The sequence below is a fragment of the Phocoena phocoena genome, chromosome 21 (assembly GCF_963924675.1).
Source record: "Phocoena phocoena chromosome 21, mPhoPho1.1, whole genome shotgun sequence".
Lineage (NCBI taxonomy): Eukaryota > Metazoa > Chordata > Mammalia > Artiodactyla > Phocoenidae > Phocoena > Phocoena phocoena.
Genome location: NC_089239.1, coordinates 10,455,617 through 10,468,409, shown reverse-complemented (window position 1 = coordinate 10,468,409; position 12,793 = coordinate 10,455,617). Strand labels below are relative to the sequence as shown.

General features: G+C 50.3%; 1 protein-coding gene across 1 annotated transcript; it reads right to left on the bottom strand.

Annotated features, from left to right (window-relative positions):
• Positions 1-7,382: 7,382 nt before the first annotated feature.
• DUSP26 (dual specificity phosphatase 26) lies at positions 7,383-10,349 on the bottom strand. Its single transcript, XM_065900025.1, has 3 exons — positions 10,129-10,349; positions 8,438-8,652; positions 7,383-7,582 (listed from the first exon to the last, which is right to left on the bottom strand). The coding sequence occupies exons 1-3, from the start codon at positions 10,347-10,349 to the stop codon at positions 7,383-7,385; spliced, it is 636 nt and encodes a 211-aa protein (XP_065756097.1).
• Positions 10,350-12,793: the final 2,444 nt, after the last annotated feature.

Below are 12,793 nucleotides of genomic sequence, written 5' to 3'. Positions count from 1 at the left end.
CACCAGCGTAGGTGGCCTCGTGCTCCACCCCTTGGATGGGGACGCGGAAATTCTCAGAGCACACGGGCTCCCTCCCCAGGCTAATACTTTTGCTAACCCTCTTGTCTCTTCTGGGCTGCCATTGGCCTCACCTGGATTAGGAGCTCAGGCTCTATCAAGGTTATAGACCGAGAATGTGGACATGCTCAGCGCTGACCAAGTTTGTGAGTGACCCCCAGGGACCAAAAGGGAACACGCCTCCCCACTCTGATTTTTCCCTACCCCAGTTATCCTCAGAATTCTCAACAATACAGACTGCCATAGGGAAAGTTACCTAGGGGGAAGAGAGTTCCTTTTTTTTTTTTTTTTTTTTTTTTTTGCGGTACGCTGGCCTCTCACTGTTGTGGTCTCTCCCGCTACGGAGCACAGGCTCCGGACGCGCAGGCTCAGCTCAGCGGTCATGTCTCACGGGCCCAGCCGCTCCGCGGCATGTGAGATCCTCCCGGACCCGGGCACGAACCCGTGTCCCCTGCATCGGCAGGCAGACTCTCAACCACTGCGCCACCAGGGAAACCCTAGTTCTCAATTTTTAAAACGAAAGTAGAGATTAGTCCTGACATTTTTAACCAGTGTTCATGGCATGTCAAGGGGCTTTGATCAGTTTCCTATTGCTGTTGTAACAAATCACCACGAACTTAATGGCTTGAACAATGGAAATGTATTATCTTACAGTTTTGTTAGATCAGAAGTCTGACATCAGTTTGGCTGAGCTAAAATCAAGCTCGGTCAGCGAGGCTGCCTTCCTCTCCGGAGGGTCTAGGAGAGAATCCATTTGCTTGCCTTTTCCAGCTTCTAGAAGTGCCCGCATTCCTTACCCCATGGCTCTTATCCTTGTCTTCAAAGGCAGCAGTGGGTACCAGTCCTCACGTCAAATCTCTCGCCCCAGTTTGCATATGTTCTCTGCTTTCAAGGACTCATGTGACTGGGCCCATTGGATAATCCAGTGAAATCTCCTCACTGAGAGGTTGCAGTTTTCATCACATCTGCAAAATCCCCTTTGTCATGTGAGGTAACATGTTCACAGGTTCTGGGGTTTAGGGAATGAACAGGGCTCTTCCCTAAACTTTTCGATCTTTTGCTCTTTCCTTTATCTGACACAAAAGTTCTGAGGACAGAAACCTACGACAAACAGCGTTTATCTTTCCTCATAACCTGGTCCACTCTTTCTCTGTTCAGGCTTCCTTTTCCTTAAGGGACGTTTCTTTTTTTCTTTTTTCCCTGTGTTTTCTTTTTTTAAAATTGATTTACCATATTATAAGTTTCAGGTGTACAACATAGGGATTCATAATTTTTAAAGGCTATATTCCATTTATAGTTGTAATAAAATATTGGCTATATTCCCTGTGCTATACAATATATCCTTGTAGCTTATTTATTTTATATATAGTAGTTTGTACCTCTTAATCCCCTACCCTTACCATGTCCCTCCCCATTCCCTCTCCCCACTGGTAACCACTAATTTGTTCTCTATATCTGTGAGTCTGTTTCTGTTTTGTTCTATTCACTAGTTTGTTTCATTTTGTATTTATTTAATTTATTTATTTTTTATGTTTCATTTTTTAGATTCCACATATAAGTGATATCACACAGCATTAGTCTTTCTCTGTCTGATTTATTTCACTTAGCAGAATACCCTCCAAGTCCATCTATGCTGTTGCAAATTTCATTCTTTTTCAATGGCTGAGTAATACTCCATTGTATATACGTGCCACGTCTTCTTTATCCATTCATCTGTGGATGGACACTTAGGTTGCTTCCATGTCCTGGCTATTGTAAATAATGCTGCTATGAACATTGGGGTGCACGTGTCTTTTTGAATTACTTTTTTGTATTTTCAGGTAAATACCCAGGATTGGGATAGCTGGATCACATGTAGTTCTACTTTTAGTTTTTTGAGGAACCTCCATACTGTTTTCCACGGTGGCGGTACCACTTTACATTCCCACCCACAGTGCACGAGGGTTCCCTTTTCTAAGGGGTCTGTTTGGAGCGATGGCCCTTGGGTGCGTGTGGAGCCCCCTCCAGCCAGCGATATTTGTAGCTGTCTGTCTGGCTTCTGGCTCCATCTGCTACCTTGGGGCCCGGGAGCAGCAGTTTTCTCTTTGCTGTTGCTCGCTCCCTGTGGAACTTCTCAGCTGGAATGAGTTACAGGGTGAAGGACTGGGCTAATATTCCTCCCTCTCCTGGAGTTGTCAAAGGCCCTGGGGCCTGCCCGGAGGGTTTGAGTCAACATCAGGAGACCAGGGCAGGCAGGCAGAGAGGATGATGAGACGGACTTGAGTTGCAGCTCCCCAGGAGCATGAGGCTTAGCCGGCTGGAAGCACAGGCTGCAGCTAACAAGAGAATATTTATTCTTGTTCATTTTCAAGTCCTTGGTTTGGGTCCAACTGGTCCACTGCCCAAGAACTGGATGCAGGAGGAAGGCTTTTTTTTAAAGCATCTTTTTTTTAAAAAAAATTATTTATTTGGTTGCACTGGGTCTTAGTTGTGGCAGCGGGCTCCTTAGTTGTGGCATGCGAACTCTTAGTTGCGGCATGCATGTAGGATCTAGTTCCCTGACCAGGGATTGAACCCGAGCCCCCTGCATTGGGACAGCGGAGTCTTATCCACTGTGCCACCAGGGAAGTCCCAGGAGTCTGGACTTTTAATGCCGGTTTTGGAAGGTGGGAGCGAGACCCACCTGTGACAGGTGTCACCCTCATTCCCCTTGGAGGGTAGGAGGACTGATTCCATCTGTGTGATCACCAGGCTGTGCTCTTTCCTTCTCTCCCTTGACCCCCCAAGACACACACACACCCTTAAATGGTGGAGGTGGAGGGAGGCACAGCAGTGTGATGACTACACACACAGATTCTGGAGCCAGAGCTCCCATGTTTGAATCTGAGCTCCTCCGCTTACTGTTTGTGTGTCTTTGGGAACATTTCTTAACCTCAGTTTCCCTGTTTCTAAGCAATGACAGTGACACCACTTCACAGGGTTTTAAATGAGGATCAAACGACTTAATATCTGTAAAAACAGAAGAGTGCCAGGGCAGAGCCATAATATGGCTTTGTTAAATAATAATAATAATAAATGTATATATATATATATGAATGATCTGCTCTATGAGGATAATCTGGAAAGCTGTTCTTTGGTCAGATAGACTTTGGTAGTTATACATCTGTACTAGAAGTTAGAATTAAGTTCTCAAGTTATTCAGTTTGCAAGAAGTCTGAGGGATTTAGCCGAGGCATATTCAGACTACAAAAATAGGTCTGCGGCTGTGGGTTATATTAGTAGTGATATACTTACTAGGAAAAAGGAGGTGACAGCTCTGTTGTAGCCTACATTGGTCAGATCATAGCTATAGTCAGTCCTTCTAAGAGCCTGAGTTATTTCTGGGTTCTTTTTAGTTATACATAAGTTGCCTATGGTTCTGACAGGAAATCAATGCAATCTAACTGTCAGGTTGGCCAAAAGGTTCGTTCAGTTTTTTCCGTAAGATGGCTCTAATAGCACTTAGTTGTCTTTAACTTCATTCAAAACAATTTTGTTAGATTGTATCATGACAGTTGTCATATCAGTGTACATTTAATAAAAGACTTATCAAAATTGGTGAATTTTTGTGTAGCCATTTTAATATTGAAGATGGAAGAGAAAAAGCAACATTTTTGGCCTGTTATGCTTTATTATTTCAAGAAAGCTAAAAACGCAATCGAAATGCAAAAAAAAGATTTGTGCGGTGTATGGAGAAGGTGCTGTGATTGATCGAATGTATCGAAAGTGGTTGGTGAAGTTTCGTGCTGGAGATTTCTCGCTGGTTGATGCTCCATGGTCAGGTAGACCAGCTGAAGTTGACAGCGATCAAATCAAGACCTTCACTGAGAACGATCAATGTTATACCACGCAGGAGATAGCCAACATATAATATCTAAATCAAGCATCGAAAATCATTTACACCAGCTTGATTATATGAATTGCTTTTATGTTTGGGTTCCACATAAGTTAAGTGGGAAAAAAACCTTCTTGACCCTATTTCCTCGTGCGATTCTCTACTGAAACGTAACGAAACATTCCGTTTTTAAAACAAATTGTGACGGGCGATGAAAAGTGGATACTGTACAATAATGTGGAACGGAAGAGATCATCGGGGCAGGCGAAATGAACCACCACCAACCACACCAAAGGCTGGTCTTCATCCAAAAAAGGTGATGTTGTGTCTATGGTGGGATTGGAAGGGAGTCCTCTATTATGAGCTCCTTCCGGAAAACCAAGCGATTAATTCCAACAAGTACTGCTCCCAATTAGACCAACTGAAAGCAGCACTTGAATTAGGCACTTGAAAAGTGTCCAGAATTAGTCAACAGAAAACACATAATCTTCCATCAGGATAATGCAAGACTGTGTGTTTCTTTGATGACCAGGCAAAAACTGTTACAGTTTGGCTGGGAAGTTCTGATTCATCCGCTGTACTGACCACACGTTGCACCTTCGCATTTCCATTTACTTTGGTCTTTACAAAAATCTCTTAATGGAAAAAATTTCCATTCCCTGGAAGACTGTAAAAGGCACTTGGAACAGTTCTTTGCTCAAAAAGATAAGAAGTTTTGGGAAGATGGAATTATGAAGTTGCCTGAAAAATTGCAGAAGGTAGTGAAACTAAAGTGTGAATACGTTGTTCAATAAAGTTCTTGGTAAAAATGAAAAATGGGTCTTTTATTTTTAGTTAAAAACCGAAGGCACTTTTGGCCAGCCCAATAGAATCAACATTCATAGCGAAGCCCTCACTCTTTCCCTTATATGAAATTGTCTCTCGATGATAATAAAAAGGTGAGGCCCCAGCCAACAGATCAGGTCTTGCCTGAAACATTGAGACCAGTTCTAATTTTGGTTGCCACAGTTAGAAAGGGGTACCAATACTGGCAAGGCTGGGGAGGAAACTTGAAATATGACAAATTCGGACTCTTAGAGACAAGCATAGCTGTTAGGCTGAAAGTGAGGGGACACAGGAGAGTCACAAGAGCTGGCTTCAAACCATGGGAAGGGCTGCCATGAGAGATGTAGCAAGATAAAGAACACATTAAGTACTGAGTGTGCTCAGAGCTTTCCATCGCATATCCAATTAAATGCCCACAGCAACCCTGCGGAAGTAGACAGACTATTGCATGTAACCAGGGGGAGAGAGGTAAAGTGACTGTTGCCAGTGCCCTGATGGATATGTGCCAGGGCCAGGGATCCTAGGCCATCAGATCTTTCGGCCTCATCTCACCACCACTGTAACGTGATCGCAGGATGCAAGTGTAATATTAGAGCTTTCTAATACTGTGTGTGGGAGTTATGCAGTGATTCCCAACCATCAAAGATGGCCAAGCAGGGACTTCCCTGGTGGTGTAGTGGTTAAGAATCCACCTGCCAATGCAGGGGACATGGGTTCGAGCCCTGGTCCGGGATGATCCCACATGCTGCCGAGCAGCTGAGCCCATGCGCCACAGCTACTGAAGCCCACACGCCTGGAGCCCGTGCTCCGCAACAAGAGAAGCCACCGCAATGAGAAGCCCACACACCACAACGAAGAGTAGCCCCCGCTCACCACAACTAGAGAAAGCCCGTGCGCAGCAACGAAGACCCAATGCAGCCCAAAATAAACAAACAAATAAATAATTTTTTAAAAAAGATGGCCAAACAAATTAATGCTTGATAACTATCGTCAAGTGATTTATTGAAAAGGCGATTTATTTATGTCCTGTTGGAGAGTGGAAATCGTTAATCTGTGAAGGTGACTTCTGGCTTTGAGATTCTGTTTCTGTACTTTGGGGTAGAATATACACTTTACATATATTAAGTGATTTTTTTCCCCCTGTATTTTTCACTTCCTCTTACATCCCATCCCCTTCTCCCACTCATGCGGATATTCTGTCCTGGGAACATACCTCTTTTGTTTTATTTATTTTATTTAATTTATTTGGCTGCTCTGCGCGACATGCAGGATCTTGGTTCCCGGGCGGGGTTAGAACCCGTGCGCCCTGCAGTGGAAGTGGGGAGTCTTAACTACTGGACCGCCAGGGAAGTCCAACACACCCTTTTCAAAAAGAGGGATGTGGTGGCTGGCTGTTTGACAGTTGGGATGTAAGATCATACTATTCTCTCTGGTGGTTGTTTATTTTTTTACTAAATTTACTAAGGAGATTATGTTACACTCCTCAGAGGAAAACTTGGAAAGATTAGAAGAGGATGCGATCACATCACCTCTCCTCCCCTCCCCTCCAGTTTCTTGGTACCAGGCAAAACCCAAACCCATGAATGTGGGATTTAGGGCTGGGATTGATTTAAGATGAATATTCTGCTCTTCTCCTAGCATGGGGGACTTGATATAGAAATCAGGTTGACTTTTTTAAAATAAGTTCTATTTCTTACACACCTGAGCTTGTGAAGAGACCTATTTTAAGCTTGGGAGATGCAGGGTGTGCTCTGAGTCCTAACACAGTTTGCAAATCTGAATTTTTTTGGTCCTCTGCTTCCCCCGTGTGGACATAAATGGAAATAAATTCAAGATACCCCTTGCCCCAGGAGTGTGAAAATTGGACTGGGGAGAAACCTCCCCTAGGAACTGGTGGAGGTGTGAAGACCGGTGAGGGCTTATGACCCTAGGAGGGAGTCAGGAACTGTTCTCAGGGGACAGGTTCCGACCTCGTACAAGCTGTCAGTGATTCAAGAGGCTTGCTTCGTATTCACCATTTTTATTTTTCCTGGAGACACTTGGATCCAGTAAGCGAGGGATTATCTGTAGGCTCCCAGTCATGCACCTCTGCAGTTCTGGGCCACGACCAGCACCCATGGGTGCTGCGCCAAGCCTCCCACGCCTCTTCTTCCCGGGTTTGGAGTAACAAGTCTGTGGGTTTCTCCCTTAGCTTTTCACACCCTCTCTTCACCGTCTGTCCCTGAGCTACCACCTCCACACAACTCGACACCATCACGTTTGTGTTCGTCGCATCCCTGATTCCTGGCAGAGGTACGGGGCAGAGATGGTCCTTTTGTTCTGATACGAGGACAAGGGGAGCACTTGAGCACAAAGAGGGGCTATGAATCGCCGGGACCCCCCTGGCTGGGATCCAGGACTGTCTTCTACCTGCAGCCTACCTGCCTCCTTCCCTGGCCAGCTCCCTCCTAGGTGACTGTCACGCTGCCCAGCCTCACCCCATCCCCCCTCGATAGACAGCAGCTGTGGCCTGGGGCCACGTCCCAGCCCTCTCAGGAGAGAACGGGTTCGCGGGGCCGCCTCCAACCTGTCCCCTGGGCCTCCACTCTCCAGCTGGGATCCAGGGACCCACAGGCCTGGCCTGACCTCCCTCCCTCCCTCTGCCCCCTCACGCCTCCAGTCGCTTCCGCAGCCTGCGGTCCAGGGCCAGGAGCTGCCTCAAGAAGCCCCTGTTGGGGATGATGCCTCGGTGGTCCTTGACTTTTTTGATGGCCTCCACGAGGGTGAGGCTGTGGTACAGCATGAGGTAGGCCAGCACCAGAGTGGCCGAGCGGCTCACGCCCACAGCACAGTGCACCAGGATCCTCCCTGTGAACACAGACACGAGATATGGCTGGGGACCTCGCGGCGGGCTGGAGGAGGCTGGGGAGAGGGCCCCGCGGACAGGTGGGGAGGTAGACAGGTAAGCAGAGGTGCACGGACGCACAGACTGCTGACGGTAAGAACCCAGGTCCTGGCCAAGGGTGGAGCCTGGACGGGATGAGATGGAGCGCCTTTAGCAGCGCAGCATCCATAAGCCCAAAAGGGGCTCGAAGGGAGAGGCTCATCACTAACGCAAAACCGAGCTTTGCACCGAGCTGGGCTTCCTTCTGTGTGTGCTGAGTGCGTCCACGGAAAACCCTTTATGTCTAACTGGGTCCTTCCTCAATCTCCCAGTCACTTTGGAGTGGATGATTAATATATTTTTTTCCTATTAAAAATTAAAAAAAAATTTTTTTTGGCCATGTTCTTTGGCATGTGGGATCTTAGTGATCAAACCCACACCCCCTGCATTGGAAGTGTGGAGTCTTAACCACTGGACTGCCAGGGAAGTCCCAATATATTTTATATATATATATATATATTTTTTCCCCTGATCACTAAAGCAAGACAAGTTCAAGGTAGAAATCATTAGAAAGTATAGAAATATATAAAGAAGCCAACAATTGAAAAATATATCACCCATAATCTCACCACCCAGGTGCAACTTTCCACTCTCTCAACATTTGGGATTATTTCCTTCTTTTTATGGACTGCTTTGAAAAGATGGTTGAGAGAATAGTTTCCTTTCCTGAGCATTTTATTACATCATTCAAGTCTCTCTCTCTCTCCACACCCAGACCCCTGGGCTGTTCTCTAACCCATTGTCTCTTGGTCCTTCCCTCCTCCTTGCTCCCCTCTTACCTCCTGGCTGGCTCAGTGCCCGGTGGATGAAGTCAGCGGCTGCCTGGAAGTGGACGCTCATATCGAAGGCTGGCGAGTCGTGGGCCTCGACACCCAGGTAGCGGATGCCCAGCCCCACGTAGGCCTCGGGTGTCCCTCGCCACCTGCTGTGAGAGGCGTTGAGGACGTGGCTGATGCCCAGACGACGGAGCTCCCGGAGGTTGTTGGCTATTTCCCTGCATTGAGGAGTGGAGGTTAGGGGGGCGCGGAGCTGGGCGGTGGGGCCCCGACCTCTGCCCGGCCAATGTCGTTGTCTCCAGGCCTCCACCTCACTTCCTGAGGACCCGAGATAGGCAATGAGCCAGAGTCTCATCCTGGAGCAAAGGTGGGGAGTACTGGGGAGATTTTGCCTGGAGGAGAGGAGACTGAGAGATGGGCAAACAACAGCCGTGATAACATATTGAAAGAATGCTCTGAGACAGAAGGACTTTACTTGATCCGAGAAAAGGACTGACAGGGTTTGTGCTTAATGTAAGGAAGTACCTACCAACGGTGGAATCTAGCCGGAGAAAGATTGGGGCGCCTTGGGAGAGAGGGACTTTCTTCACACCAGGGTATTCAAGTAGAGAGAGGAAGCCAATGCATAGGGGCTGGACATGGCAGAGCGAATCTGAACATTGGATGGGTTGAGGAACCAGCTCACATTTAATGTCCTGCTAACCATTTTTTAAAATTTAATTTTAATCTTAATTTTTTGGCCATGCTGCACTGCATATGGGATCTTAGCTCCCTCACCAGGGGTTGAACACAAGCCCCTTGCAGCGGAAGCGCGGAGTCTTAACTACTGGACCCCCAGGGAAGTCCCGCCCCCCCGTTACTTTAGACTCTCTCTGATGCCCAGAATCTTCTTGTGTTTTGCCAGTTACTCCACGTTCATGGTTACCCTGTGGTGGAGGTCACCTTCAGATGTTCCTGTGGCCCGTACCCCTCAGCTCAGCCAACACGATCATATCAAACGTCCTGTCCAGCGCCAACTCCTCAAGCAGAAAGAGCCCTGAACTTGAACCTCCAAGTCCTGGCTCTGCTACTTACGACCCGTGTGACCTTGGGCCAGTCCCAACTTCTCTGAGCTTCCGATGCCTCCTCTGTAACCTGGGGATAGTGGTACCTACCTCACAAGGCTGTCGTGAAGATCAAGAGAGAAAAGGCATGTGAAAAACTCCTTGTAGCCTCTAAAGCCCTTGGGAGAGACAAGTGGGGCTTCCTCTTCCTTTGACGCCCTTCTCTCCATCGACCCCACGCACCTGAGTGAGCATCTGCACGCTCTGTGGCTTGGCTTGGTTAACCTTTCACCTCACTAACCACTGTTCGCAGCCCCAGTGATGGCCTTTGCTCAGGGCACAATAGGTGGAAGGTCAGAGAAGTCATCTAAATGTCCAGCCCTTAGCACTGGCACGCAATCATACATTTTACTAAATGAATGATATGATTACTTGAACAGAGCCTGTCTGTCCAGAGTTGAGTCTATCAATAATCCTGTCCAAACTCCCCCAAACCCTCCTCCACTCTGCCCAGGCACCCCGTCCCCTCCATCCTCCACGTGGAACCAACAGCACAACTCAGCGCCTCTCTGCCACTCTTCTGCTTTCTTTTTGCACACACACACACACACACACACACTCAGCTGTGGTCCCAGTCTGCTGGGTACATACTGGTCTCCGAGGTAGAGGCCTGGCCAGACCTCGTCGGCATGGTTACAGGCCGTCTTGCCCGTGTAGAGAAGCCTCTCCAACTCAAAGACGTTGAGGAAGGGATGCTGGACAGCTGGTATCTCTTCCAGGGCCCCTCTCGTGCGAACAGGAGACCTCGAGCCACTCCGGGAGAAGCGGGCCATAAATGTCACCGAGGCCCAGAGCCAGTTGCCGGGGCACATCTTAGAGGCGGCAGGAACCGTGGCAGCCACGGGGGTGGCTGATGAGGCGTCAGTCTCCAGGTAGCTGCTGCTGGGAGAGGCAGGGATGTGAGACACACCGGAGTGAGTCTGGAGCAGCTGCTTCCCTTCCTGCCAGCTGGGCTGGCCCCTGGGGAGAAGATTCTCCAGGGACGAAGGTGAAGTCTGGTCCCCTGGTGCGGGAAGTGCTCCGGTGGTCTTCTTTGAGCCACGGCAGCTCCTTTTCCCTGCTCTTTGGCTCTGCCGGGCAAGGAGGTAGGAGAGTCACATGTTCCTGTTTACGGGAGAGGGAGCTGCCGGCTGCTGGGTGTCTGCCCCGCCACTCCACCCCAGCTGCCAGCGCAGACGTAAACACGCACGCAAACATTTGGTATTTGGGTGGCAGGGCCCGCTGCCGGAGCCCTTGCCAGCCAGGATCTGGGGCTCGTCTGCCTGAGGCTACAGGCGGAGAGGCTGGGGGGCTGGCAGGGGGCTTGGGGGTGGCTTTGGACCCATTCAGAGCGAATTAGCATGAAGACAGCGCAGCAGGGCCGTGACACAGCACGCCTGCCTCCTCAGTGCCAGAGGGACGGGCTGCTTTAACCCGTTCCTGCCCTCCCTCTGCCTCCGCGAAGAGCCTGCTCTGGGAAGTCTATGGTGGGGATGGGAGGAGTAGGGAACAGTAATAAAGACGAAGTGTCGGTGTTTGAAAACTACTTGCTGAAGGCCCTTGCTGATGGAGGGAAGCGCCAACCTATGTGCGCAACAGGCAAAGCATCCTCCTTTGATCAGCAGACAGATATCATTGATTAAACGTCATCTCTCTGGGTCCAGGCAGGGCTGGAGCATCGTGTGTGTGTGTGTGTGTGTGTGTGTGTGTGTGTGTGTGTCTGTGTGTGTATGAGTGGGTGGGCAGAGGAGGAGGGAGGAAAGGGAAGAAATTAGGGATCCTTCCAGGCCCAGGGGCTCAGAGTCTGGAATTAGCATCTGTGTTGCTGGTGGAGTTCAAGTGGCCCTACTTAGCACATGGGGTCCTCAATGAGGGGCCTTAGCGGAGGTGCCTCTGACTCTCTGTGGACAGCTGGGCCTCCTGAAAGTGGGACCATGTGTTGAGCTGCAGAGCTGGGAAGGGCCAGCCTTTGAGACTTGCCCTGGGAACTTCAGGGCAAGAGCCACGCCCACTCCCCCCTTCCTCCCCCTCCTCTTCTTCCTCCTCCTCTTCCTCCTCCTCCTCCTCCTCCTCCTCCACTTCCTCTTCCTTTTCCACTTCCCCCCTTCTCTCCTTCCTCCTTCTCCTCTTCCTCCTCCTCTCCTTCCTCCTTCTCCTCCTCCTCCTCTTCCATTTCCTCCTCCCCTTCCTCCTTCTCGTCCTCTTCCTCCTCCTCCTCTTCCACTTCCTCTTCCTCTTCCACTTCCTCCTCCTCTTCCTCCTCCTCCTATCCCTCTTCCTCCTCCTCTTCCTACCCCTCCTCCTCCTCCTCCTTTCCCCCTCCCCCTCCACCCTTCTCCTCTCACACTGTGATCCTGACCCTCTGAAAACGTGGGCTGGTCTGAAGGATCCCCCTCCCACTCCCTGTCCTCTTCTGCCCCAGGGACTCAAGGGAAAGTCCACAGTGAGAGGCCATCTTTGTCCTGCCCCCAGCCCGCTTCCCCACCCACGCTCTCAGCCAGGGCCCAGCTCTCCCCTTCCCCCCATCCCCCGGGCCAGAAGAGATCTAGCGCTCACAGGGCAAAAGGAGCAGAGGTCTTAGGATCAGGACTGGTGAGGGGAGATGGGATCTTGGGGTGTTTAGGGAGAGAGGTGGTTTTCCCTGGAGGGTCAGAAGGAGCACAGAAACAGAGCACGAGAGCCGTCACCACCACCACAGCTATCAGCTTCAACATCATCACCACCGTCATCTACTTTTCCTCCGCAGGCCTGAAGACCCCACCATCTGGTTCCCAAACAACCTTCCCTGGAAACAGATTCTGCCGCCTGTGGGAAGCTGAACGGTGCAAAGAGAGCGGGAAGCAAACCAGGTGTAGCAGGAGCTCCGTGTGACTCTATTTCTCCCCATTCCGTCACGGGGTGCCCCCCTGGGCACCCTCCAACCCCATCCGCAGGCTTCTGGGGGCCCTGGTCCGCCTCCCCCCTCCCTCCCTCTGCTGTCGCGGTTGTAACAGGTTCATGGCTGTCGCCCAGCCCTCGCCAGCCCAGACAGCCTGGCGCGGAGGGCGGAGGGAGGGAGCCCAGGCGGGCCCCGCAGGTTCGCTCCCAGGCCCCTTCCCCCCGCCTCGGCCCCCAGCCCCGGTCCCCGCGCCTCGCCCACCCGCCCCGGCCCCGCTACCTCGGGAGGCGGCGCGGGTCTCAGTCCCGGAGGCAGATCGCCGGCTCAGACAGCCCCACGGCCATGACTCTGCCGCCACCGCCGCCTCGGCTGCCAGCGCCAGACCGGTTGATGGATTAG

Bases quoted from the DNA above. Each gene is read 5' to 3' on its own strand.
- DUSP26 (XM_065900025.1), bottom strand. From the start codon at position 10,349: ATGTGCCCCGGCAACTGGCTCTGGGCCTCGGTGACATTTATGGCCCGC. The intron at 8,653-10,128 runs GTATGTACCCAG...TCCTCAATGCAG, and splicing joins GGCCTCTACCTCGGAGACCA to GGAAATAGCCAACAACCTCC. The intron at 7,583-8,437 runs GTAAGAGGGGAG...CTGTGTTCACAG, and splicing joins GGCACTGAGCCAGCCAGGAG to GGAGGATCCTGGTGCACTGT.